Source organism: Trichoderma asperellum, chromosome 4 (genome assembly GCF_020647865.1).
Source record: "Trichoderma asperellum chromosome 4, complete sequence".
Classification (NCBI taxonomy): Eukaryota; Fungi; Ascomycota; class Sordariomycetes; order Hypocreales; family Hypocreaceae; genus Trichoderma; species Trichoderma asperellum.
The window spans coordinates 976,420-1,000,069 of NC_089418.1; the positions used below are offsets into that span (position 1 = coordinate 976,420).

The following is a 23,650-nucleotide window of genomic DNA, read 5'->3' on the forward strand; positions in this document are numbered from 1 at the left end:
CCATTCCGTTTTTTGAGTCATCTGCCAGGCTAGTAGAAGGCGCATTAGATATCCTGCTTGAATGGCCCATACGTGGCTTGCATTCTCACGCGTGTAAGTCGTCGTCACGAAGGCATCCAGTCCAGCGTCCTCCCGATTGGCTCGGAGTGAGGTGCCTGGTCCACTCTCCTACGCCCTTGCTCAGTCTTTTCGGCTCGATTGGCGACTAGTGTTTCCGAGCGACGACCCGTGCCCGAGCCCGAAGCCGCCTTGTAAATCCGACGAGCTGGTCCTGACAAACCATGGACTCTTTCTGTTTACCAATACAGGCGTTCTTGTTGCATTTCTTAGCTGATTCCATTGTGTACACGCCGTACGGCAATTATCAATGCACCGGATCCTAGCTAGGCGTATGTGAATTCCCTAGGCTAATGACTGCTCAGTCAGCGTCTCCGCCGGTCATGCTCCGTAGGCCAAATGGACGGATGCAAGCCTGTGATCCATGCCGTTCACGCAAAGTGGCCTGCGATCACCAGCAACCGGTTTGCAGACGCTGCATTAGCAGAGGCCAAGAGGACGAGTGTGTCTACACGTCTTCGATGCCTCGGAAGCCACTATCCTTAAAGCGGCTGTCATCGCGCGATCCGGGTGCCTCAGCCGGGGCTACGACTTACACCAGTAGCAACAGCTTTCACGCTGGTGAGTCAAGTCCGAGGACGGCCGGACTGGGGCCGAGCCGGCGGCCTGGGTCCGCCGAGGGCTACAGATCACTGCGTCGTGCAGAGCTTCGGCGACAAACTAATACCCACGTTCACGACACCCAAAAGGTGATACCGCCTTTAGGGCCGTCGCATACTGCCTATTCCTTCGAGTCACCTGTGGACCATGCTGGACGCCGACGTCAGTCGATAAACCACGAACTCGCTTCGACTACCGCAACCCCAGGGGGCCATCTTCTCTCGGACAGGGCGTCTACCCCAGCAGGAGATCAAGAGTCGGGGTACTTGGGGTACATCAGCCACTCTTCAGTCTTACAAGAGACTGAGAGCAGCCTATCCATGATTCAGGGGTTCCAAGCGTTCTTACCCCAGCTAGCGAGCAATGGCTCAAGACAGAGTGTCGAAGGGCTCCGATGTCATTGTTCACCGACAAAGGAGATGTGCCTTGTAGTGCTTCGAGGGATACCCGCCCCAAATGTGGGCCATATCGAGGCCAACAAAGACTCTCCGCTCTATCGGGATAGCTGGATGAGGGTGGTTGGGCAGCGCGTACTCTCCGATCTGCATGAGAGGTTTGGTTCTTACTTGGGTCTTTGCCGAGTAGACTCCCAGCTCGAAGATATTGCGCATTTTCTGAGCGAAAACACCACCAAACCATTCCGAGAAGACGAGCCAGATCCTGAAAAATGGATTGGACAATTTACGGGGGATAACCTCAGATGGGAGTCGATTGGGTTCATTTTTAGTTTTATATATTTTTTGCCTGGCGAGTGCACTGCATTCGACAAAGACGCGGCCAAAAAGCAGTGGGCACAGGTTTCTCGTGTGTGTCTTGGCCTTTGTATCGATTTGAGTAGGAGGTTTGCGTCAGCAAACAGTCTGTTAGCCCAGTTGTACATGCGCCGATCTACTCTAGAATCCGTCCATACTGGAGATGCTAGTAAGTGAAAGCCCCTTTAATGACAATTTTGTGATTCCAAAGCTCCGATATACGGTGAAGTTTGTATCATGTCCTTGCTAACTTAGTAGGCTATTCCTCATGGGGGACCGGAGCAGAGTCAGTGGCTTTAGCGACATTCCTTGGTTTGCATGCTGAGTCAAATTCCCCGTCTTATGAGCCGTCATTGGCTTCTGAATCTCGACGACTCCTTTTTGCCCAGATGTTTGTTGGAGAGAAACACGCAGTATTGTTTACAGGCCGGCCGCCTCGATTATCTCATCGATATGCGTTTACTCCCCTCCCTCTTGACCTACGAGACGAGGACTTACTACAAGGTGGAGAAGCTATCAAAGAAGCTGTGAAATCTCTCGATAAGAATGGATGGAACACTAGCGGAAAGGTGTACGCCGCAACTTTCACTCGAGCAAGATACATCCTATCGCTTCTACGAGATGAGCTGATCGAAATTGGCATTGGCAAGGCAGCACAAAAGGTTGCCTGTGCTCTCCTTCGGTAAGCTCAACGCCTAATGCGTGATACTTGTACCAAGCACTGCTGACTTTCTCGACGAAGAGATGTCAAAGAACGGCAGATTGAGGCCATCAAAGACTTCCCTTCGGGATTAGACTATAATCCGTCTGATCTTGCAGATCCCGATGCAAACATTAACGTGCTATTTGCGCGAATATTACTGCAGCTTGAACAATTGCAGAATCTCTTTTTGATTGAAAGGCTGCTATTGAAGCATGGGGAAATGAACAAATCTACCCTGCTGCCAATTAGTTTTCGGCTCGTGGAGTTGACATTGCTGTTCTGGACGCACAAGGATCGCTTTGCCCCCTTTAGAAATGACTTTGAGTGGCTGGTAAGACAAACCCCTTATAACTGTCCCAACAAACGAAAAGACTTAAGGACATATACTAAAGTGACTGTGGCTTTTCTAGGTCATGGCTTTTGCAACCCCTAGCGGAGGTATACTCTGCATGGAGCTACTGAATTCCTCATTCAAAGGCAGTCATCCCAAGAACTCCTCAATAACGCGGTCCAACATTATACAGCAACTCAGCCTCCTAATAGGCTTCCTCGAGTGGATCGATCCATCTAGACCGAATGGTACCATGTGCGTGACCACCAGTGCTGTTATGAGGCGTGTGCTGGACCATGTTCTCAATGCGGGCAGCGAGAATATGAGCTGGCAGCCAGATAATACCCTTGACGACATGCAACTTGACTTTAACTTTGAACTTTTCGATACGTTTGACTGGATTAGACCTGATGTTCTGACGAACCAGGCGCTGGAGAGCTGAGCCATATACAGCGACGAATATGTGGCCCTCGTCTTGCTTCTTGTACATATTGAATCGAAATGAAGCCGAAACTCATAATCACGTACATGGTTTTTTTCACAGGCCGAATTTTGTTTCAAACTACCCCACGGATACTAACATATCTATCGACGCTATTTTCACGATGAACAAGAACCATTTGGAATAAATGTAAAAAAAAAAAAAAAAGGCCAACATATCCCGAAAACTCTCCTTACCCTTTCACATACCACTGGGTAATAAAGTCAAACGTCAACCCCCTCTGGCACAACCTCCGGCCCCAGTCCCTCGATTTTCCCTTTGCAGTCAGAGCGCTCTTCATCCCATGCGTACTCGACAGCAGGATATTCTCGCCGCGCGGCAGCTGGTCATGCGGCCACCGACCATTCTCTCGCGAAAAGCTCATGTGGCTTCCTCCTCGTCCTCCAAACTCCTCATATCCCATTGCGTTCATTGCGGATTTCACTTCCATGTAGGGTATACTGTGGAAGCGAGCCACAAGTTGAGATGGAAAAGGGCATAGCGAAATGAACTGATTTCAGGGCACTTTTATATGAAAACTGGAAAATTGAGATGCAATTTATCGTACATTAATAATTTTCACAGGATCATGCTTTCAGGAAAGCGTGCAAAATGTGTTCCAAACACTTATTGTCCCAGGCAATAAAGCCAGCCATTCAGAAAAGGATGTAAGGGCCGAGATCCTTTTAAATGGACAGTGCAGAACAAAAAGAATCGTTTATACATGATAAAAGAAAAGTTGAAGAAGAAAACAAAAAAAAAATATGAACAAATATTTAAATAGACAAATAATCAAGCCCGCAAGTAGCCTTCCAAAGAGATACTGATGAAAAGATAATACTCGGCCGTCGACTGGTGAACTCGCGATGCCAATGATTAGTCAGCAACTCTCGAATAGGCAGTGTCGCAAATCCCAAACACACTGAGCGTGAGCGAGCCTCTCATCTTCACAAAGCAAAAGCGCCTTGTCGCATCAATGGCCAGGCGACGCGTTCAATATCTAAATGATCCGTCTCCTTGAAAACTAGACAGCGTTCAGTTCCTCTTTTCTGCACTTCACACAAACGCGCTTTGCGACATGGCGCGTCAAAAGACTCAAAAGGCCAGACCCGCTCCAGCCCAGCGATCACAGACAGAAAACCAGCAGCGAGGCCATGAGAGCGCGGCCGAAGCTGGTGAAGTTGCGATTCCGCAGTTTTTCAACACCACATTCTCAACTCACCGTGTCTCTCCGCTCTTTATCGGCGCTCAGAAGCTGGACCAGACCCGCCTTGATCGACTTGCTCACCGGCTGCGAGATACGCTGGTGGGGGATGTGGTTCGTGGAGTGCAGATTGGCTTGGAGGCTACAGACACGCCCATGGGCCAGGTTGGGCCGCTGAGGGCAGTGACTTTCCGCTGGTTTCAGGCGACGGATGTGCTGGGCGACAAGTCCTCTGAGAACTGGAGTGAGCTGCCAGATGAGCAGAAGAAGGGCCTTTGGATTGAGATGCGGCATGAAAATGCAGCATATGTCGCGCTGTTGCTGCCGGGTTTTGCGCGTTCGCATCAGGGGTCCAGCATAAACACCCCAGCTGCGAATCTATGGAACATGGGCTTTGACACTCCGGATATTAGCGAGGCTGATGGTGGCCAGTTCCTTCGTCTGCCTCTATTGCTCCTTCGAATGCCTCAAGCTCTCAAGGCTGTCATCGGCGAATGGCTGTCGACAACCTTTGATTGTCGTGTCACTAAGCTTAACCTGGGGACTCGAACACTAGTCGGCGTTCTGGAAGGTTGGATTCAGCATACCGGACTGCCGCGAGCCGATTCAGACCTTGTCTTGACCCTAGCATTTAATGCACCTGTAACAGACCCAGGCCGAGAGGCTTTACTTCGCTTGGGCGGAGATTCAGACGAAGACGACACTGAAGTCGAGGCAACTGAGCCTGGGTTACGATCCATGGAGATTAGCATTTCGGCTTCAGATTTGCGCCGTTTCTTACGTGCCGGAAAAGCGCTACAGAAATCCAAGCAGACAACTTCTAATACGGGCCAGGACACTGCCTTGTGGGAGCGTGATGATCGAGAACGGCGCAGACTAGCAGGCTCCCACATAGACGACGGGTGGGGATGGCTAAAGAACAAAGATGGCTCTGAATATCCCTTGATGGAGGCTTTAGCAAGCCATCTAAACCAGCACGTGGCACTGAACCTGTTCCACCCAAGTGTTCGTGTCATTCAAGTATCATGCGGGGGATTTGTCCTCTCGCAGTCTCGGATCAAGATTGTTAAATCAGGAGACGTAACCGACGACTTGTCTAGAGCGGCGTGGATGTTTGTGACGCTGCTAGGAGAAAGAGTGCAGAGCGACGCAGTACCTTTGGGGACCTGACGGGATGCAAATACCCTCGATGATGGAATAAACGGATTTTAGCAACCCGTTTTACAGCCAACCATGCCGGAGGTTTGAGATTCCGCTGCCTCCCTGGTTTGTGGGCAGAGGAACCACAGGCTCTGTTGAGACCATCCTAATGCCATGAGCAGTGCGGCACTCGCAGTAGGCCGCGTCAATGAGAGTACCACTGATAAGTGGCTGCTCTGTGTGCATCGCCACGGCTTATGCCAGAATAGCAGACCTGGGAGCCCGACCTGTCGATACCTGTTTTATCAAGGCTGCTCGGGCCAAGTATCACGTCATCTCAACTGTAGCTGCTAGGAGATGGCAAGTTGGACGCCAGCTTGGCAAAGTAGAGAGGAGAAACGGGCTTAGTGTTGATATCCATGTTGCGGGATGTACTGCGACGTATCTAGATATTGGAACACTGCAGTAAGCTCCAGGTTCCGACCCTGCGTTGATGGCCTGACTTGAGTAACTGTGAAGAGTAGTAGTAATAGTAGTAGTAGTAGTATTTCGTACGTGCTCATAGCACAGCGAAGACCCATTTATATCAATGAAGCCATATAGAGCACCAATATAGCATTAGCATGAGTATCACGAGTATCATAAATCCCATATCTCATCGCGTATTAGGCGAGTGCGCCAGTGATGGTTGGCTTTGAGTTGGTCCGAATTCCGTGACGCACCGGGATTGCATATGCAGCCCAATGTCGGCTTGATGCATGGATGCTAATTTAGCTGCTGCCTATATTTGGCAGCATCTCATCTCAATTTTGGCACAGCAGCCTGTTTGTATGTAACCTGCGATGATGCCAGGAGGGGCAATGAGCGAGAACAGAAGAGAAAATAATTTCCTTTTTTTTCTCCCTTTTCTGTTGAGGCTTTCCATGATGAATAGAGAGTGGGAACAACGGCTCGGCCAAATGCTACTGCACTGTAACTCAGAGTGAAGCCAAAAGTTCCGATCCCGTTTATGGCACTCGTGGTGGTGGTGTAAGTACACGGAACAGGCACTGCATTCCGGCGAGATTATTCGTACATACAAGGATGCCACAATATCTGTGTGATAGCGCGCTCCGTAGATCTACAAGTACATGTGAAGAATAAAATTAAAGTATTCGTATACAACGACTGCTACCGCCACAGAACACTGTTCTGTCGATCCCAGAATGCCAAGTAAACGACGCCAAAGCCAAGTCAAAGCCAAGACTTCCATCGTTGGTTTCCGCGGGTCCCGTTGGCTCCTGCTTTGCCAAGACCAAACTTTCGCTCTTCAGGAACAGCCCAGCGATCGCACCTGCCAGATGCAGGGAAGTACTTTCGTAGCTCAAAATCAGGTAATCACCAACTTCATGCAGATCTACTACAGTACATTGCCTTTTTTTCTCTTCTCCTCGCAACTCCATCTCATCAACATATCTGAATGGCATCGAAGGACGATGGACCCTGTCCTACTGTACAGACAGTATGGGTGTAAAGAGCCACTCGCACGGCCTAGCGTGATAATGTCTTACTATTCGCACACATCAATTGACAACCGAAAGAGCGCAGCATGAAGCAGTCTTGGACGGCAATCCGGCATCGCCAAGACTGTCTGATAGGTTCATCTTAGGAGTGGCCCCCATCATCACCACCACCAGGATATACGAAAAATCACACAACAAGACGGGAACAAAGAAAAAAAAAAAGTGAAAACAACTGTGTCTACTCTACGAAGCAGTATTGGATAGTATGTACACGCGGAGTACGGAGATCGGAGAACAGAGAGAGCGAAAGTGCTCTAATCTCCACTGCTTCGTATTCTACCCGACTCTCGGTTCCGCATCGGCGCATTTCTCTTTCACCCTCGACGGGACCGGCCGCTTTTCGAAGCATGAGACATGCTAAAAAATCACACTATGTATCCCACATCCATGCACGGGGCAGATCGAGATAACAAGCGAGGCCGTGTGATACACAATGACAGAGCTTGAGAACGCCATGCCCAGAAAAGGAGAGCTGCAGAACCAGCAAAACGCCAAGAACGTTGCTAGGGTCGTCTTGTGAACGCATTTTGGCGCAGAGTGGCTGCATTTGTGGAGGGCAGGGGCTGTGGTTCTATGGCTGGCGCCAATCCATCTCCGCAGAGCTGCTGCCTCTCGCCGGGTGGGTGAACCGAAAGCCGCACTCGATTCAAGCCCTTTACCGAATGATTCATGACCGTTGGCTATTGAAGCACTAGGCAGCCAGAGCTTTCGTTAATTAGGCCCCAGCGAGATCCATAACCGCGATGTATTCGCCGAGAGCCTGTCTGTGCGGAGGAACGTGTCACCCTTTAGCAGGACGCCCGCTGTCTACAATGAAGGCAGAGGCCAATATCAACTCCAAGACGAAGACAAGCCACCGCATCGAGGCCACTTTCGCTCGCCAAACTTCACGCTGCTTCCTGAAAGCTCTCTTATATGTGCTCTGTTCTCTTAATCTAGCGACAAGCAATGGTTTCGCCTCAGAGCCGGGACACTTACCATCGCAATGGCAATCTCAGCAGCCCTAAATCATATTACTACTATGCGCCAACGCTGAATTGTGTTGAGCCAGACCCACACCGGCACTGCAGCAGCCGGATACACGGCTCGGTCCAACACTAGGACCCTGGCTCAGAAAGCTTCCTAAGAAACAAATATTAATTTCTGGTAGCTTGTAACTGCAATACGATCTACTGTCAACTAGTAATAAAAACCAAATGAACCCTGATTAGCTTACCACCTACTTTCATTCTTCTTCTCTGCTGGCTCAAAAAGGAAGAAAAAGTATGCTGCTGATTCAGAATCAATGAGCTTGGCGCGCTGCTATTCAGAATAGTTGGACATCTGAATCAAGCTGTCATGAGATTTTTTAGCCAATATTAAAATATCGCCACTTCTCCTCAAGCTGCCCGCTCACCAGAGCTTAGTTGATCGACGGCTGCTTGGACGGACCAACGTCGCCCAATATCTCGAGTCCAAGCCACCAAGAACTTAAGTGCAAGAGAAAGAGAACGGGGAAGAGATATCAGGGGCAATTTTACCATGAAAGTCATAGTCGCCGGGGTTACGGGCCATGCCGGCTCAGAGGTCGTTAACCACTGCTTTGCGGACGAGCGCATCACCAAGGTCATTATCCTGACAAGGAAATCGGTCGCAATGGATATTGAAAGCCATCCTAAAGCCGAAGTAGTATTGCATCAGGATTTTTCTCAGTATCCCGAAGAGATGATGCGCACTTTTGAAGGGGCCGAAATATGCTTATGGTAAGATTAGTTCCCAGCATAAATGGCATGACGCGGATGCAAGAAGCAGCATGCATAGCTTTGACGCATGCATAGCTTTGACACATGCATAGCTTTGACGATGCGTGTTAGAATGGCTGTCTGATTTCACTAATACGAATCCCTAGGGCTATTGGAGGGAGAGTCAACCAGTTCAATAATGACAAAGAATTGTGTCGCAAAGTTGGTGTGGAATATACGCTGGCGGCTGCGAATGCAATGCTGAAACATCTCGCCGACAAAGTTCCAAGCGGCAAGAAATTTCGATTTGTCTTCTGCAGTGGCAAATACTCGGAGTGGAACCAGAAGCGGCCTCTTCTCTTTTTGGCTGATTCTCGCCGTATTAAGGGAGAAGTCGAAAAGGGTCTATGCGACCTTGCAGATGCAAATCCTGACAAATTCGAGACATGGATCTTGAGGCCCTCTGGCTTTATCGAACCCAACGCCTCATTCTCCAAAAAGCTTGTTGGCAGTCTCTATGGCGCTATCACGACTGCCCAGGTGGGCAAAGCGATGGTAAAGGTAGCCTGCGAAGGCTGGAAGGACAGGATCATTGAGAATAATGCACTGCTCAAGATGTAATTTGATGTTCTTGGACCCCTCCCTTTTTTTTAATTCTTTAATACTTGCGGCTACACAGCAACGGCATACACTTTCAGATACCCAGGTTGGCTTGTCACGAGAGCAATGTTTCGAATACCGGACTATCACCACATCTTTTTTTTCTTCTTTTTTTGAAACGAAGAGCGGCGCCGCGCGCGCTCAATAGGGATATGAACGGGAGTCACTCGAAGTCTGGAATGGGACCAATGCCAGAATGTATATGGCGACTACTGTTCAATTTCGAGCGACTTCAATGGTCTATTAAAATTTTTGTGTTTTTGTAACGTTAGTAACCTAATCATTAGATCAATTAATAATACATATGATTCACATAAATCCGAGCATAACACCCGCGAAGTGTAAATTACCTAGTGAAGAAATTGTTACTTAAACCAGCATTGGCTCTAAAGCTATTACATCAGGATCCAATGATGGGACATACCATCATAGCGATGTGAATCCAGTAGCTACCATACGTCGAAAGGCGGACTTTTTATGAGGGTTTGGATATTTGAAGGCTGGTCGCCGGAAGTGGCCAAAGCATTACCTAGCTGTAAAGAGAATAATGGGTTGACCGTTAAGCTGCGATATTGGAATTGAGACTTATTTCATAAATGCGACTCGATCAAGCAGCTAATTGTTCGGGATTGTTCTATAGGTGACTGTTACAGGTAGCATGATGGATATCTATGATTGAGCACAGATTCGAGCCTTGCCCAAGAAGCATTAAGATTAGTTTTCAAACACGTAAAGTGACTCACAAAAAATGCCAGATTCTAACGGTAATTGTGGCTTACAGCTCATTCCGGGTAGCGTCGGCATCATATTAGCTGTAACACAATTGACTCTCTCTAGACATATAGATATACAAGAATTTACACTTTGTGTCTATACCAACATCTCGTGTTAAAGGATGCATGGAATACGCAGGATGATATCCATTATCGCCAAGATAAGAGCCTATCAAGCGCTCATCAAGCGGTTTCACTAGCATTTAAATAATCGAAGCATGGACAAAAGTATTCAGTTACCATTATCTTAGGGTCTTTTATAACTGTTTCTGCTATAGCCATTAACTAAGCAGTCGTTATGAAAAGGGAAAGCAACAGAGAAGACAACAGGTAAGTTGCACTCGCTCTGGTTCTATAAATTCAGCAAGATGACTCAGCGTTGAGAACGCCCTCTGACAAAAGTTCCATAGTAAGACTTGGTTGAATCCATATTCTTAAGCTTGCAGAGCCATTAGTGCCCTCCCTAGCCTCATGCATACGCAAATGTCTGTAGTCAAAGAGTTTAAGGATTAGTATATCAGTGAAAGCATCTCCTCAAATGCCTGTTCTCCTGTAATGTTTCCTGTTGTAAATGGTCTGAAGTGGAATCAATAATTACATTGAACCCTAGCGCAACTGAAGGTAAGTGCTGAGAATAGCGACTATTCGGGAATTAGTTGTCTTTATGGAGAAATAGTTACGGCTTATATAACATATGGTAATAAAAGAGAGAGAACGGATATTTTTGGCATAGAGGTAGTTATATAGCAATGCCGTTAGATTTAGTTTATAATGTGCAGTTTTGTATCTGCACTAAGTCCTTTACTGGCAAGTATGAGGAAAGCCATGATGTCGATAAAAGATTCAAATATTTGTTAAGAATTCGTGATGATGAAAAAAGACAGAAAGTATCTCCGAGAAGTGTTTATTCCTTGTTAGTTGATAGTTTCTTTCTCTATTCTCCTCTACCTCATAAAGAATAAAAATACCATCTCACCGTGGATGTCATAAACAAATCTGATTAATAAACTTTCAGACAGTGCGATTGATTCGGGTAATAGTAGCATTGAATGCAGGGCTAAGGGATATCACGGAGATTCCGCTCTCAATATTTTAGAGGGGAATTGCCGCTGATTCCATCTAGTTGCACACCATGATAATGCATAGTTGCAGCAAAGCACATCCTGCACAGACACATCTTTAGCCCCCAAGTATAATTATGAATCAGGGTCATAATATCTTCCTTTTGCCTGCGCAGTCACACGTAGTTGCCCTCTGTTTGCCATGTTCTCTCAGAGGCGTTATGCTTTCTCATTTCTTTGCCCTGCGCTCTAGGTTGTGCGCGCCTAAACCGCGCCGAGATTATCCATTTGCGGTAACTTAGTTGTGCAATACATCCCGTGTCAATACTACTAGTATACTAGACCACTATCAAATCCGGCAGCTCGAAGCCTTTCGCCTGCGCATACGGGTACTCTAGTAGTCAGTCAGCTTATGGAGCTAATGAGCTGAGTCTCCTGCCAGTATTCTCGTGCAATTAAATTGCCAGGAGCCAAATCTAGCGGTTTCGCGGTTGCCGACATACCTGTATAATGCTTAATGGTAAAATAGGAAAATATTGCCTACTTTCGGCGGCTCAAAGCATGGGTGGTTAGCAAGGGTCGGTTCAGGATGGCGCTTTCTTTAGGACGCTTTCTTTTTGTACAGGTAGGATCGTGCAGGATGTTTTGGCCGATGGTCAGCCAACCCCTAATCGTCACAGATAATATAATCAATATACGAACACGTGCAGAAAGGAGCTACCAATGGTCCCTGTAGTACATCTACCAAACAGCCGTACGATTCGTGATCTTATAAAGCTGGCCAAATCATCTCATTCAGGACCCAGAAAGAGTCTCCTTGGTGCTGTATACTACTTGCCTACTTCGTATATAGGGGCCAGTTGTAACGTGGACTCGCCCTCGCAAAGATGCCGGTAGGAGACGAAGCAAGCGAGAGAAAAAAGAGTTAAGAATACCCGCCATAGTTTTTTCTTAGTTTCTTTTAACCTTATGTGGCTCCCCTGTCAGCCAAGTAAGTATGTCTGCGTTAGGTTGGGCACCAGAGCGCAACCCGTATGTTCGTACGCTTGTGAGGCCCAAGAAAGACCCGTACGGGATTACCTTCCCCAAAAGCTGATGCCGACAATATTTGAGTTATGAAGGATAGCTTGGGGTCGTGCGACGCCATGCATTATTCGGGAGCTGTTGTGATCCTATCGTTCTTGAGTCTAGGAGGGTTTGGCCTCCAACGGTAAGTATTAATAGAAATGCTCCTGAAGGCTAAATTAAGCATGCAATTCTAAGATAGACTCACAAAGGGTATCTAAGCAGCTCAAGTTGTAGTCAGCAGTAAGCCCCATAACTCCCATCTAATCGAGTCCACAAAATGGACCACTCTCTACCCCTTCCTCGTATAATGTCCAGGGCCAATTCATCAACTGAAAAAGGCAGCTGAGAAGCCTTTCGCGGGGGTCACATAGCGCTTTAACGCCAACGACGAGGACAGAACTACGATAGTATTTACTCCTGCGTTGATGCTATATACGTGGCAGGGATCGGATGTAACGATAGGATTCGAACAGTTGGTTCATCCCAGAATGGCATTTGCCACTCTGGGCTATTGGTGTAAGAAGATTGATTAGCTAGAAATCATGGTTGGATATTATGAGCCAAGAACGGAGCAAACCGGTATGGCCGAGGCAGGCATTGTGGTAATTACGGTCAAAACATTGACCTTACGTAGCCAAATATGCTCTTCAAGCCATGTATCCATTGCTGTATCAAGTGTGTTCGTCTCAAATCAACGGTAGGAAATGCAGCGCTCGGTGTATGTGCTCCCGAACCACCAATAGTGTCACTCTCTGAACCCATTCAACAAGGCTGTGGATACCTTACAGGTCTAGCTTACCTTCTGTACTCAAATTAGGGTTACATACATGTACTAGGAGTATTTTTCCCTTTGTATTAGCATCTGACTCTGACCATGTCATCCTTATTCGTCAATTGCCAACCTCGCAGGGGTGGTGTGAGAACCTCGCATTGCTAGTGCCTGGCAACCACCATCAGAAAGGAAGCTCAAGATTCACCGTTGAATTGCTGCCGATTATCCGATGGGGCGATTATACTTCATTACAAGTTTTTCTTCTCTTTGCAGAACCTTGCATACATATTCTCATCTACTTTGACGACCCTGGTCAGTTATTAGGTCGCAAACTTATATAAAGCGCCAATTTCGCTTCCTTCAGGATCGGCATTCTTTGTCACAAGCTCAGTACTTGATAATCAATTCGAAAAAGAGGTCTCATCTCATCTCTGACTGTTCATCATGGCTGTCCTCAAGGCCGCTATCCTCGCTTCACTTGCCAGCGCGGCCGCTGCCAAGTCTGTGCCCGCCAACCTTCAGAATCTTTACAACTCCATCATTGACCAGGGATCTTGCAATGACAAGCTTGCTTCTGGATTTTATAGCGAGGACAACGACGGTGGTTGTAAGTCTAACTTCTTGTTAAGATTTAGAGAGACGAATTGCGTTGCCTGACACGAAGTTTTTCCCTTGATATAGCTACCTCTTACTGCGGTGACCATCTCAATGACTACGGCATTGTCTACCTCCAGGGCACTGGCGGTAAATTAACTAACATGGATGTCGACTGTGATGGTATTCAGGGAGGCCCTGCTGATGACGGTCGCTGTGGCGACTCTTCCGATACTCAGGATACCACTGCCTTCGCTGATACTGTCGCCAGCTACGGCACTGGTCAACAAGATCTCGACGCCAATGCCCACCCATATGTCGTCTTCGGTAACGACGGCAGCAAACCTGGCTGGAAGACCTTCGATCCCCAAAGCGTTGGCATAGAGCCCCTCTCCGTTATGGCTGTTGTATGCAACAATCAACTGGTGCGTTTTTATATAACCCTAATTGCTACTATTTTCGCGAATTTCTCAACTAATGCAACTTGTTCAGATTTATGGTGTTTGGGGAGATACCAACGGCGATGATGGTGACTTCCCTGTGGTTGGCGAAGCCTCTATTGCTCTCGCCACTGCCTGCTTTGGCGACAGCATCAACGGTGATAGTGGCCATGATCAAGATGATGTTCTCTACATCGCTTTCACTGGCTCCGGTGCCGTCCCTGGCGCTCGTGGCGCCCAATGGAATGCACAGGACTATACCGACTTCGAGAACAGTATCAGTGCCCTCGGTGATAGCCTTGTCGCGCGTATCGGCAACAGCTCTGGTGGTGGCGGCGGTAGCACTGGCGGAAGTGGTGGCAGCAGCGGCGGTGGCGGCAGCACTTGTTCATGGGAAGGACACTGTGCTGGTGCTTCTTGCGGCAGCAATGATGACTGCTCTGATGATTTGACCTGCAGCAACGGTATCTGCAGCGGTGGCAACGGTAGCAGCAGTGGTGGTAGCGGTGGTAGCAGCTCTTCTTGTTCGTGGGAAGGTCACTGCTTCGGTGCTCCTTGCAGCAGCGATGATGACTGCTCCGATCCCTGGGAGTGTGTTAAGGGCACTTGCGGGAACTGAGTTGCTTGGAAGAAATGCGTCCAAAGTCGAAATTTGAACTTTCATATATATATATATATATGCATCATCCGAGACATGAGATGACGTTAAAGAAGTCCAAATAAATAGCGATGTTCATGGAAATCTGAGATGTTGATCAGTCATCAAGACAAGCAGCATATTGCCCAAGTGAAGTCCAATACAAGTATGTAATTGTTTTTCTATTGCTTATTCTACCCAAAAGTAATCAAGTAGGTCATGTGTTGCTTATGATCCGACAATCTTGATACGTCCTTCGAGTACTGGCGCTATTACTCGCGTCCAGTCGACAGCACACTCAGACTCCTTTAGGCAGTCGCACACCTTAGACTTGATACCTGCTCTATGAGCCCAACGGCCCCAGAACTTTTTCATCAACAAGATCTCCAGGTCTATCTGGCTGTCCGAATCGCTTCCCGTATGATCACTCTCTGTTCCTGTGTCAAAATGATCGCTATCCTCGTCGTGAGGCTTCTTGCTGAAGCCCAAGCGCGAGCGCAAAAATTTGTGCCAAGGATCTTTGTGTCCGTCGGCTTTATCCTCGTGAAGCTTGAGTCGAGATATATGGCTCTCTCCCTTGAATACTTCAGATGGTAACTCAGTGTGGCCGCATTCATCGGCGACATGGTTCCAATGCGAGGATAAATTGCTCCATTGGCCGACTGTTCGGAGAGCCATAAAATATTGCCGGAGCATAGCAGAGATGAGCATTCCGCTCTCTTCATCGATAATTTCCTCTACTTCTCCTCCTTCGGACTTGACGAGCAAGCTGCTGAAGCCATCTATCACCAGTGTTAACTCAATAGGTTTGACAAATCTCTATATACTCGGATAGGCTTACCTTTTCCACGTCCCATATAACCTCTAGTCGCTAAAACATATTTCTTTTCAGGCTCATAAGTTTTGCCCCCAATCTTCACTGACAGTATTCTCTGACCAGATGGCTTGGATGGATCAAATTCATATTCGATGCCTGATACCTGCGGAAATCTTCCTTCGAGGGCGGGATACAATGAGACGCCATTCTCCAACGCGTCCCAGATTGCTTGTCCCTTGGCTCTCAAAAGGACAACCGGATCTTCAAAAGGGAAGCAGGAAGTGATATCCTTAATTCGGATAGCTCCTGGCGGATAAATCTGGTCACCGCGAATCGTACCACCTGCCATGATAGCACAGTCTGCATTATGATGTATCCGCATGATATCGCATACAAAGTTGCCCATATTCGATTCTTTCAAACGCGCAGTGATGAATCGAGCATCGAGCGGCATGGCCGTCCATCCCACAGGCTTGGATAGTGACTTTTGTAATTTGGACGTCAAGCCATCTACCAGTTTGGCTGTAGGTTCGTCTTCAGGTATATCGGATGTAATATCTCGTCTCCAGATATCAAAATCCCATCGTTTAGGGTCATCCTGCTTCCGCCGGGCCTCGATATAACTAAGCTGCTTGAAGTCAGTTCCTGAGCGCAGGACATGGGTGCCGTTTCTAAAGCTATGAGCGTAGTAATGGTCATGGCCACCGAGAATGATGTCGATGATGCCATCCGTCTGATCAGCCAATTTGTTGTCGTTTGGTTCACGCATGTGACTCAAGCAGATGATAATCTCTGCACCCTCCTCTCGCAGCTTTGGCACGAGCTCTTTGGCGACAGCGCTGGCGGACTTGTAGATAAGATTTGGTGGAAGACTATTAATAGTTGCAAGCCACTCCCTCTCACCCAGGCCAATCAGACCCACTTTGATGCCGTTGGAGGTAGTGAGCATGTGAGTCCTTTTGGCGTTGCCCAAGGGAACATCCTCTCCCAGCGCGGGATCCAAAACATTGGCCAGTAGCCATGGAAATTCACATTTCTCAGCCAAGTGCTCGAATTGTTTTACTCCAAAATCAAGATCGTGGTTCTGAGGTTTGAGGGGTTTGGTCAGCTGCTGTCCTTCATCTCACGAAAGCAATTCAAGGATCAGACAACTCACTCCAACGCAGCTGGCATCCGTTCCAATGGCATTTAATACCGGCACCATATGTCTTCCCTTGGTAACACTGCTCTCCAGGCTGGGATTGAAGACATCGCCTGAGAACAGGGTCAGGAGTCTAGGCTGGCCTTGATACTGCTCCCCGTCCTTGTACTCCTTGCAGAGCGTCATGAATCTTGCCAGGCCGCCAACTGGCTCTGCACTGGCCTGATCGACATGATAGACATCGTTGTAGTGCAGTATGCGCAAATCCGGTGCCTCGGATTTGCTGTTGCTCTCAACTCGGCCCGACGAGAAGGTCACTTGAGGGTCCGCCGTGGGTTTAGATGTCTCTCCCATGCTGATCGCCGCCTGTATCCAAAGATTGATATATCGATTGTTTGTTAACAATCCTATTCTGCCCTTCAATAGCTGTAACGTGTTAGTTCGTACGATATTGTCGTGTCACCGCCTTGTCAGCCCGTGACCTGCAAGTTAAGTCCAGACGCTCCGAGGCCAGAATGATGCTCACGTGATGCACCGTTGGGTCTGTCTCTTGGCATTTGGCATGTTTTATCCAAACCAATTCAATATAAATCGGATCATTGAGCTACTATATACTATAACTAAAACACATATAAGTATACGAATCTATATCTTTTTTTTTCTGTTGGTTGGAGCCACTGTGATCTCACAATCTATTCAAATGCCTGGTAGAGAGCTGCCGTAATTATCGAGATCTGCCGACCAGGGGTCCGTTATCAGAGGGCCAATTAGCAGCTCGACATTTGCAAGGTCACGACCCGCTTCAATCATAATGAAAACAACGGTTGTTGTTGGCTGGCATTGCCAAAGTTAATAAGAACAAGAGGACATTTGTTGGACAAAAAATAAAGCAAAAAGGAATGTATAATCTCCGATACTGGGAATCGAACCCAGGGCTGCTCGGCGCTCATTGATGAGAGCGAGCGATGTTAGCCACTACACCATATCGGATGTTGAATTGGTAGTCATGCGGCTAGTTTAGGTTATACACATATTGGGAGTGAAGGTCGCAAATGTGCTGTGCGCAAGTGTGTAGACGAGAAAGAAAGAAACGACCAAGAGTCTTAAAACGGGACAAAAGGAACACCGGATTATACATTGTAGGTAAAAAAGGCGGTTCTAATCATAAACAGCTTGGCCAATTGACGCTGCTGAAAAGCGCACGCAAAAATCATTCATCGCATACGTCTCAGGTGACACCTATCTGCTTGAAGACGATCGCTAGGAGGATGAACAAAAATAACATGACGCGATATGTTCTATTTGACCTTTTGTAAGCTCTGGCTTAAATCGTCCGCAGGTATTTCGATATTTTGTTTTCTAGATGAGATGTTTCTTGCGCAATACTTCTGTGATAACTCCATCAAGATCCTCATTGCCATTTAGTTGGAGAATTTTCTTCCATTTGCTAACTTCATCATCCTTGAAGAGTGTGAAATGACCGGGGTCATATATCGTTCCTGTTACAAGATCATGATAGCGTGCTTCAACTTCTCCTCTCTCTAGCTGCTCCAGGCCTCGAGCAATTGCCGCAGCAGAAGTGTCACGACTGACTTTGTATGCCTTTCCTTGAATCCTCTCCATCGCAGATAGAGTTTGATTCTGCGTGGAAGTAAAGGGTTTCACAAATACATAGGTATTTTAAGTCTCCTCTATGTTTCGTAAAATTGCAATAGTTGATCTTGCTACTTGGTCAACAGTGCTTGTATCGTATTCCTGGTTACCTGAATCATAGATTGTCACCTCGCCCTTGTCAATATCCCGCCCCAAGGTTCCGCGACCTTCTTCAAGGACCTACGTGAATATGTCAGCAAGCCTAACGACAAGTTTATCGAAGAGAGTCATGCCCATGAAAAGAAAATTCCCACACAAAGCGCCGTCTAGGTAAGACCCTGTGACTCCTTGGTACGAAGATGGTCGACAATAGCCTTTTTCTCAGCAGCAAAGGGGGGATAATTGGTCACGCCAACCAAGGATGTGTTCCCTCCATACTCGCTAGGTAAGAACCTGCGCACTCCTGCTGCGGCTGCGGCGTTGATAGCCGTCAACTGATATTTGGAAGCAAAAGTCCTGGTCGTGGAGACGACTGCATCCTGTCCCCGAAAGATGGAGACAAGTGCGTCGAAGCCATCGTATTCACTACGATGCATAGTAACACTGGGCCCATACAAAATGGAATTCGATGGCCTTGTCATAGCTGACACGGTGAATCCTTCTCGTTGTAGTGCTTCTACAAGAGCACGACCCAGACTACTGCTAGCCTAGTAAGCTTTATTAGAATTTTGATGACAATTTCGATTGTGTTGGATAGATTTCCTACCGCAAATACCACCACATTTCGAATTAGTTGCGACATTACTAATTTTATACAATTAGGTAGAAGGGAGTGTTTGCAGAAGGTGTTTGTTTCAAAACTCGTGTAAGTGTCTATGCCCCAATTGCTCAGTATATGTAAATATCCAAAATCAATCCAGAATAACTTTCTTTCAGATAGCAGCAAGCGCTGTGAAATAGAAATATGAAGCTAGCACAGAAGCATTAACAGGTAACAACTATGGATATGCTCCTGCTAGCGAAAGAAAACGAGGGCTGTGGGAATACGGTACAACAAGGCCCTGCTAAAAAGACAAACAGAGACGACAGGAAAATAGCAGTTTTAGATGCTGACGCATCGCGTTTGGTCGGAGACTAGAGCCAACTTTCCATCTCTATAGTCAACGAAAAGTTCGCACTTGCAGGCCGTTTCGCATTTCACAAGAGTTGCGAAAGGACATCCCAAATGACATAGAAGCGGGTGGTCTCAAAGTCCGTCTCAGACGCCGGGGAACTATCTCTTTTGTAATAAGTGTAGTTTTTTTTTTTGTTTGACTGCTGTTTTTACTAATGGCATAAAATGCTAGTGCTTGGCTTTGTATTGTATTTTCGTGCTGTTGTACCGCGTATACATAGATTGGCGGGTATGCATACATTAATGTAGGTGGCCCGAACCATTCGATTCAATATAAGTATCGCAAGCAATTCTCTCAATGCTCAATTTGTCTTCGCGATATGTGAACTAAACCCTTCAAATTATGTATACCGCGAGAGTAAAATAATCTTCGAGTTACACGTGTGCTTAACGTTTTCTCGAAATTTCACATCTATAAAGCCAGCGCTTGCGCCTCTCGAGCTTCAAACTTCGAGTTCCGGTGTCCGTCTCTCTCAATGGCAGCCGATTTGCACTCTGTCTTTTATATGGGTTTAGTCTGAAATTGTAGCTCTAAATCGATGAGAAAGAAAGGAAAGCAAAAGAAACACACACAAAAAAAAAGAAGGAAAGACTCCGATACTGGGAATCGAACCCAGGGCTGCTCGGTTCAATATGATTGAGAGCGAGCGATGTTAGCCACTACACCATATCGGATAGTGTTTTTTTCTTGATGCCTGGCTTCGAAATAGTTGTTCTTGAACTGGGAACATTATGCAACAATCAGCCACTCCGTCATTTAATGCTGGCTAATTTACTTTTATCTTCGGCAAAGAGCTAAAAGGAAGTCGTATTATATAGTTTTACAATGCTATCCAACAGTCGAATGAGATCATGAGCAAAGATGTTGACTAGTAGAGTCTGAGTCATGTAATGGATGATTCTTGGAGGGGTTCTAGCCGCTCCATTTTCTTTTTGACTTTCAACTATAGGGAAAATCTTCAGACTACATTGGTGTCTCGCTGGGCGGCTAAGGACTCTTTCTGAGCATTCAGCCTTTCAGAAGGGGTCGGCAAATGCCATAAATGATCAGCCGCTGATGCTCCTCGCCATATGCTATTAGAGAGAGGGATCGAGGGAAGGGTTATTATACTTGTATAAGCAGAAAGTCATGCCTATGAGGTATAAGAATCCGTCAGACAAGAACAACCCAGGGCACCGCATTACTATTATCTTTTCCCTTACTGGATCGTTCCTAGGTCCAGTATAATCCTCTTTGTTCTCTATGTACAAAACGCGTTACTCAGTCCTCTAGTCATCTAATTCTTAAAATGTCATCCGGTACTTTAAAGAGCAGCCTTTCCTCTTGACTCAAATGGCAAGAAGAGGGTGAGAATGCCGGCAGCAATGAATAAGGCGCCACTCGTATATACTGGCGCGGACGTTTGAAGGTTGGCAAACATGGCAATAATTGGCTACAATTGCAGATTAGTTAGACACACCCATATGGAGCCTTGAACAAACGAATAGCAGCAATAATACGTACAGCCATAATGCCAAAAATTCGGTTGGCAGTAGCAGCAATGGCGTTGCCAGTGCCCCGCTGAGGAGTCGGGAAGATCTCAGGAGTATAACCGTAAAGCACAGCATACATGACGTTACTGCAGAAGTTGTAGGCACAGTTCCAACCAAGAAGCGACTCGCTGCTCTTGGCGGTTGTTGAGCAGTACAGGAAGACGCCAGTCAGAACTGTAGAGAGAGACAGCGTTCCCTTGCGGCCAATTCGAGGCAATTCAACGAGTAAGCCGCCAATCAAAGCTCCCGGAACACCCAGGACAGCAATGATCAAGCTGTTGCGGTAAGTGAGATATGTGCTTCCATCGCCAAAATCAACACCCTTTTCGGCTTGGATGAAAGGCAGAAACGCGTTATAAAGAGGGAAACCTGATATTATCATTAGCATAGGTAAAAACTGATTTCAATAGAGATGAAACTCACCCAGTCCAATCAAGGCCCAAATGGCGGCGATAAGCGTCGTGGACAAGCCAAGTTTGAAGGTCGAGAACAAGGCTTTGACTTGTTTGATGTCTATTTGTTCAACCAAATGTCTCTTAACAGCAGTCGAGACGTCCACCTGGGCGACATAACCCTCGGGCTCGCAGGCCTTGAGATCTTCAATTGTCAGGGAGCTGGTCTTGCCGTTGCGCCTGGCGACTTCGTGAACCACTCGAACAGCGTCTTCATCACGGCCCTTGCCCATAAGATACTTGGGCGACTCGTATAAGGAGAAGAGTAGGAATCTAGCCAAGAACATAAGAAGCGTTATTCCGCCCATGGTTATCAAAAAGTATCGCCAACCCATGTTGTTGTGCTTGAGACAAGGCTTCTCTTCCTGAGAACAGGTGAGGTTACCCAGAAGAGGCCATGCTATTAGGGTCGCAATCACTTGAGCCACAGCCCAGTCGACGGAGAGGATTGTTAGCAAGTATTGGTGAGTCGGGGGGAGAAATTCGAGGAAAATGGCAGAGTCGACGGGCAGATTTCCGCCGACACCAAAAGACCAGAAGCAGTCAAAGATGCCAATCGCCGCAAAGTTGGGCGCGCCGGCAGCGATCATGCCCCAGAGAGCTGTCAAACCAAGGGTAAGATTGAAGGCAATTTTGCGACCAAAGATGTCGCATCCAAAGCCCCAAAAGACGGCACCAGCCAAGAGACCGATGTTTTGTGAGAGAGTCAAGAGCGGTGGGCGGCTGGGAGAGAATTCGTTGGCGATGGGCGTGAAAATGAGAGAGGTTACAATGGGCCACAGGTTATCGCTGGCCCAGCCGAAGCCGACGACAATGAAGAGCTGCCATTGGTACCATCCCATTCCGATTTCTTGAATCTAAGTGAGACATGTTTCATTAGCTACTGTTGCCAGCACAATGTCTACAGCTTCATGATTGTAGATGCCTGCCACAGTGGTCGCAAGCCAATAGATAGAAGAATGACTTACAGCGTGATTCAGCACTTTAGCCTTCGCCTCGTATACAGGGTCGAGGGCGCCCTTGGGAATAACATCTTCATCGCTAGAGACAGAAACGCTGCTGGTCTCGACTGGATCTCGGACTGGCACAGCCTTGCCATCATCTGACGGCGTACCCATTGTGATAGATATGCCAAGAATAAATAGAAATTAATTATATAACGAAGAAGACTCGCTTGCAGCAGAGATTTAATGAGACAAAGGGCGACTTGCGACTCTGCCCAGGTAACGCAAGACCAAAAAAAAAAAAATGAATGAAGAGAGTCGAAGCGCAGGTCGATCCTTCGGCTTGTCGCCTCTACGCTTAATATGTACACGGCAGAGCCATGTGTAGTGCTGGACCGCCGTACCACACAAGCTCAAGACCAATGCTACCTCATACAGGGCGCTAGGCACATGTAGTTTGCGTCAAGCAGAGTATGGCATCCCGTAGTGCGGCTGTAAGGCCTCATTCATGCCTTGTGCTACTGCTAATAACGGTTACGCGCCGCGGTCCCACGAGCCGAAAGTCCTTTCCTAATCCACCTTTTCTGTCAAGGGCGCAACACCTTGATCATCTGCTTAGCATCCATTTGACCTTCATGGCTTGTTTATGACTGCTGCTAGTTTGCTAACACTGCTAGCAGCGCTCTTACTAAGTATTGTGCCGGGGATGTTTGGCTGTATGACGATGGCGCAATATCTCGCGGCTTTGGGTGATTGCCATTAGCACGAATCAAGATGGAGATGCCAAACGGAACCACCACAATAGTTGCGCTGTGGGGGAGTCTGTGGGCAGCTCGACAGGGCTGCTAGCAGACATGCAAGGCTCGTGAAGCCTGTCCAACGAGCTTTTGTTGGCCAGATCGGCAGTGTTCACGGAGCTTCTTGGCTGTAGCGGCATCTAGACGCAGGTGGCTTGCGGGAAAGCTAGAGCTGAGGCGTTCGGCCAGGCCGTGCTTAAAACAGGGATACAGGACAAGTAGATACCTACTTGCACGAGTCTGGTTTGAGTAGAGAAGACGTAGAGAAAAGCAGGATCGGAGAGAGAGACTGTTAGTGAGTGAGAGAGTCCTGCGCTTTTCATTCTCAGGACGCTATGCTCCGCGAGCTGAAGACCTTTTACGAAGTTTTACAGGTAGTATTCTTGATACCATGTGAAAGCTCATGGCACGCAGGCGTGTCTCAAAGTACTCGTCAATACTGCGCAGACGACGCCAGTGTACACATTCACAGCTGCTACATGATGCAAACGCAAGGCAGCAGCGTTGCGAAAAGTCCCTCGGCGTCAGTGGTACCAAATTTAAGCCCCAAGAGCTTAACACGAATCCAAATTCCGCCCCAGCG

At 47.5% G+C, this 23,650-nt stretch overlaps 9 protein-coding genes and 2 non-coding genes across 11 annotated transcripts; 4 read left to right on the forward strand and 7 right to left on the reverse strand.

Moving 5' to 3' along the window:
- The first annotated feature begins 295 nt into the window (after positions 1 to 295).
- TrAFT101_006715 (uncharacterized protein) lies at positions 296 to 3,440 on the forward strand. The gene is made up of 4 exons (XM_024906162.2): positions 296 to 1,638; positions 1,728 to 2,151; positions 2,212 to 2,503; positions 2,583 to 3,440. The coding sequence occupies exons 1-4, from the start codon at positions 411 to 413 to the stop codon at positions 2,943 to 2,945; spliced, it is 2,307 nt and encodes a 768-aa protein (XP_024758369.2). The 5' UTR covers positions 296 to 410; the 3' UTR covers positions 2,946 to 3,440.
- Positions 2,789 to 3,417, reverse strand: TrAFT101_006716 (uncharacterized protein; the record flags this gene model as incomplete). Its single annotated transcript, XM_066127856.1, has 2 exons — positions 2,789 to 3,097; positions 3,182 to 3,417. 2 exons carry the CDS (start codon positions 3,415 to 3,417, stop codon positions 3,061 to 3,063), a joined length of 273 nt encoding a protein of 90 aa, XP_065983969.1. The 3' UTR covers positions 2,789 to 3,060.
- A 518-nt stretch (positions 3,441 to 3,958) lies between the features above and the next one.
- Positions 3,959 to 5,997, forward strand: TrAFT101_006717 (uncharacterized protein). The gene has a single exon (XM_066127857.1). It carries the CDS (start codon positions 4,063 to 4,065, stop codon positions 5,356 to 5,358), a length of 1,296 nt encoding a protein of 431 aa, XP_065983970.1. The 5' UTR covers positions 3,959 to 4,062; the 3' UTR covers positions 5,359 to 5,997.
- Positions 5,998 to 8,157: 2,160 nt separating this feature from the next.
- TrAFT101_006718 (uncharacterized protein) lies at positions 8,158 to 9,479 on the forward strand. Its single transcript, XM_024902670.2, has 2 exons — positions 8,158 to 8,632; positions 8,779 to 9,479. The coding sequence occupies exons 1-2, from the start codon at positions 8,412 to 8,414 to the stop codon at positions 9,230 to 9,232; spliced, it is 675 nt and encodes a 224-aa protein (XP_024758375.1). The 5' UTR covers positions 8,158 to 8,411; the 3' UTR covers positions 9,233 to 9,479.
- Positions 9,480 to 13,389: 3,910 nt separating this feature from the next.
- Positions 13,390 to 14,598, forward strand: TrAFT101_006719 (uncharacterized protein; the record flags this gene model as incomplete). Its single annotated transcript, XM_066127858.1, has 3 exons — positions 13,390 to 13,552; positions 13,627 to 13,964; positions 14,032 to 14,598. The coding sequence occupies 3 exons, from the start codon at positions 13,390 to 13,392 to the stop codon at positions 14,596 to 14,598; spliced, it is 1,068 nt and encodes a 355-aa protein (XP_065983971.1).
- Positions 14,599 to 14,760: 162 nt separating this feature from the next.
- On the reverse strand, positions 14,761 to 17,025 carry TrAFT101_006720 (uncharacterized protein). The gene is made up of 3 exons (XM_024902013.2): positions 16,590 to 17,025; positions 15,458 to 16,517; positions 14,761 to 15,398 (listed from the first exon to the last, which is right to left on the reverse strand). Exons 1-3 carry the CDS (start codon positions 16,926 to 16,928, stop codon positions 14,845 to 14,847), a joined length of 1,953 nt encoding a protein of 650 aa, XP_024758377.2. The 5' UTR covers positions 16,929 to 17,025; the 3' UTR covers positions 14,761 to 14,844.
- Positions 17,026 to 17,482: 457 nt separating this feature from the next.
- Positions 17,483 to 17,564, reverse strand: TrAFT101_006721. The gene has a single exon. It is a non-coding gene; the product is annotated as a tRNA-Glu (tRNA).
- Positions 17,565 to 17,933: 369 nt separating this feature from the next.
- Positions 17,934 to 18,197, reverse strand: TrAFT101_006722 (uncharacterized protein; the record flags this gene model as incomplete). Its single annotated transcript, XM_066127859.1, has 1 exon — positions 17,934 to 18,197. The coding sequence occupies one exon, from the start codon at positions 18,195 to 18,197 to the stop codon at positions 17,934 to 17,936; it is 264 nt and encodes an 87-aa protein (XP_065983972.1).
- A 296-nt stretch (positions 18,198 to 18,493) lies between these two features.
- TrAFT101_006723 (uncharacterized protein) lies at positions 18,494 to 18,763 on the reverse strand (the record flags this gene model as incomplete). Its single annotated transcript, XM_024910044.2, has 1 exon — positions 18,494 to 18,763. One exon carries the CDS (start codon positions 18,761 to 18,763, stop codon positions 18,494 to 18,496), a length of 270 nt encoding a protein of 89 aa, XP_024758378.2.
- A 1,170-nt stretch (positions 18,764 to 19,933) lies between these two features.
- Positions 19,934 to 20,016, reverse strand: TrAFT101_006724. Its single transcript has one exon. It is a non-coding gene; the product is annotated as a tRNA-Glu (tRNA).
- Positions 20,017 to 20,180: 164 nt separating this feature from the next.
- Positions 20,181 to 22,586, reverse strand: TrAFT101_006725 (uncharacterized protein). Its single transcript, XM_024908508.2, has 4 exons — positions 22,295 to 22,586; positions 21,298 to 22,183; positions 20,846 to 21,243; positions 20,181 to 20,774 (listed from the first exon to the last, which is right to left on the reverse strand). The coding sequence occupies exons 1-4, from the start codon at positions 22,442 to 22,444 to the stop codon at positions 20,646 to 20,648; spliced, it is 1,563 nt and encodes a 520-aa protein (XP_024758379.1). The 5' UTR covers positions 22,445 to 22,586; the 3' UTR covers positions 20,181 to 20,645.
- Positions 22,587 to 23,650: the final 1,064 nt, after the last annotated feature.

Excerpts from the sequence above, each read along its gene's own strand:
- TrAFT101_006715 (XM_024906162.2), top strand. The coding sequence starts at position 411 with ATGACTGCTCAGTCAGCGTCTCCGCCGGTCATGCTCCGTAGGCCAAAT. Across the intron at positions 1,639-1,727 it reads CGTCCATACTGGAGATGCTA|GCTATTCCTCATGGGGGACC; the intron begins GTAAGTGAAAGC and ends CTAACTTAGTAG. Across the intron at positions 2,504-2,582 it reads GAAATGACTTTGAGTGGCTG|GTCATGGCTTTTGCAACCCC; the intron begins GTAAGACAAACC and ends TGGCTTTTCTAG.
- TrAFT101_006717 (XM_066127857.1), top strand. The coding sequence starts at position 4,063 with ATGGCGCGTCAAAAGACTCAAAAGGCCAGACCCGCTCCAGCCCAGCGA.
- TrAFT101_006718 (XM_024902670.2), top strand. The coding sequence starts at position 8,412 with ATGAAAGTCATAGTCGCCGGGGTTACGGGCCATGCCGGCTCAGAGGTC. Across the intron at positions 8,633-8,778 it reads GGGGCCGAAATATGCTTATG|GGCTATTGGAGGGAGAGTCA; the intron begins GTAAGATTAGTT and ends ACGAATCCCTAG.
- TrAFT101_006720 (XM_024902013.2), bottom strand. The coding sequence starts at position 16,928 with ATGGGAGAGACATCTAAACCCACGGCGGACCCTCAAGTGACCTTCTCG. Across the intron at positions 16,518-16,589 it reads CGGATGCCAGCTGCGTTGGA|AACCACGATCTTGATTTTGG; the intron begins GTGAGTTGTCTG and ends CTCAAACCTCAG. Across the intron at positions 15,399-15,457 it reads TTATATGGGACGTGGAAAAG|ATGGCTTCAGCAGCTTGCTC; the intron begins GTAAGCCTATCC and ends CACTGGTGATAG.
- TrAFT101_006725 (XM_024908508.2), bottom strand. The coding sequence starts at position 22,444 with ATGGGTACGCCGTCAGATGATGGCAAGGCTGTGCCAGTCCGAGATCCA. Across the intron at positions 22,184-22,294 it reads CTAAAGTGCTGAATCACGCT|ATTCAAGAAATCGGAATGGG; the intron begins GTAAGTCATTCT and ends TGTCTCACTTAG. Across the intron at positions 21,244-21,297 it reads TTGGGCCTTGATTGGACTGG|GTTTCCCTCTTTATAACGCG; the intron begins GTGAGTTTCATC and ends TGATAATATCAG.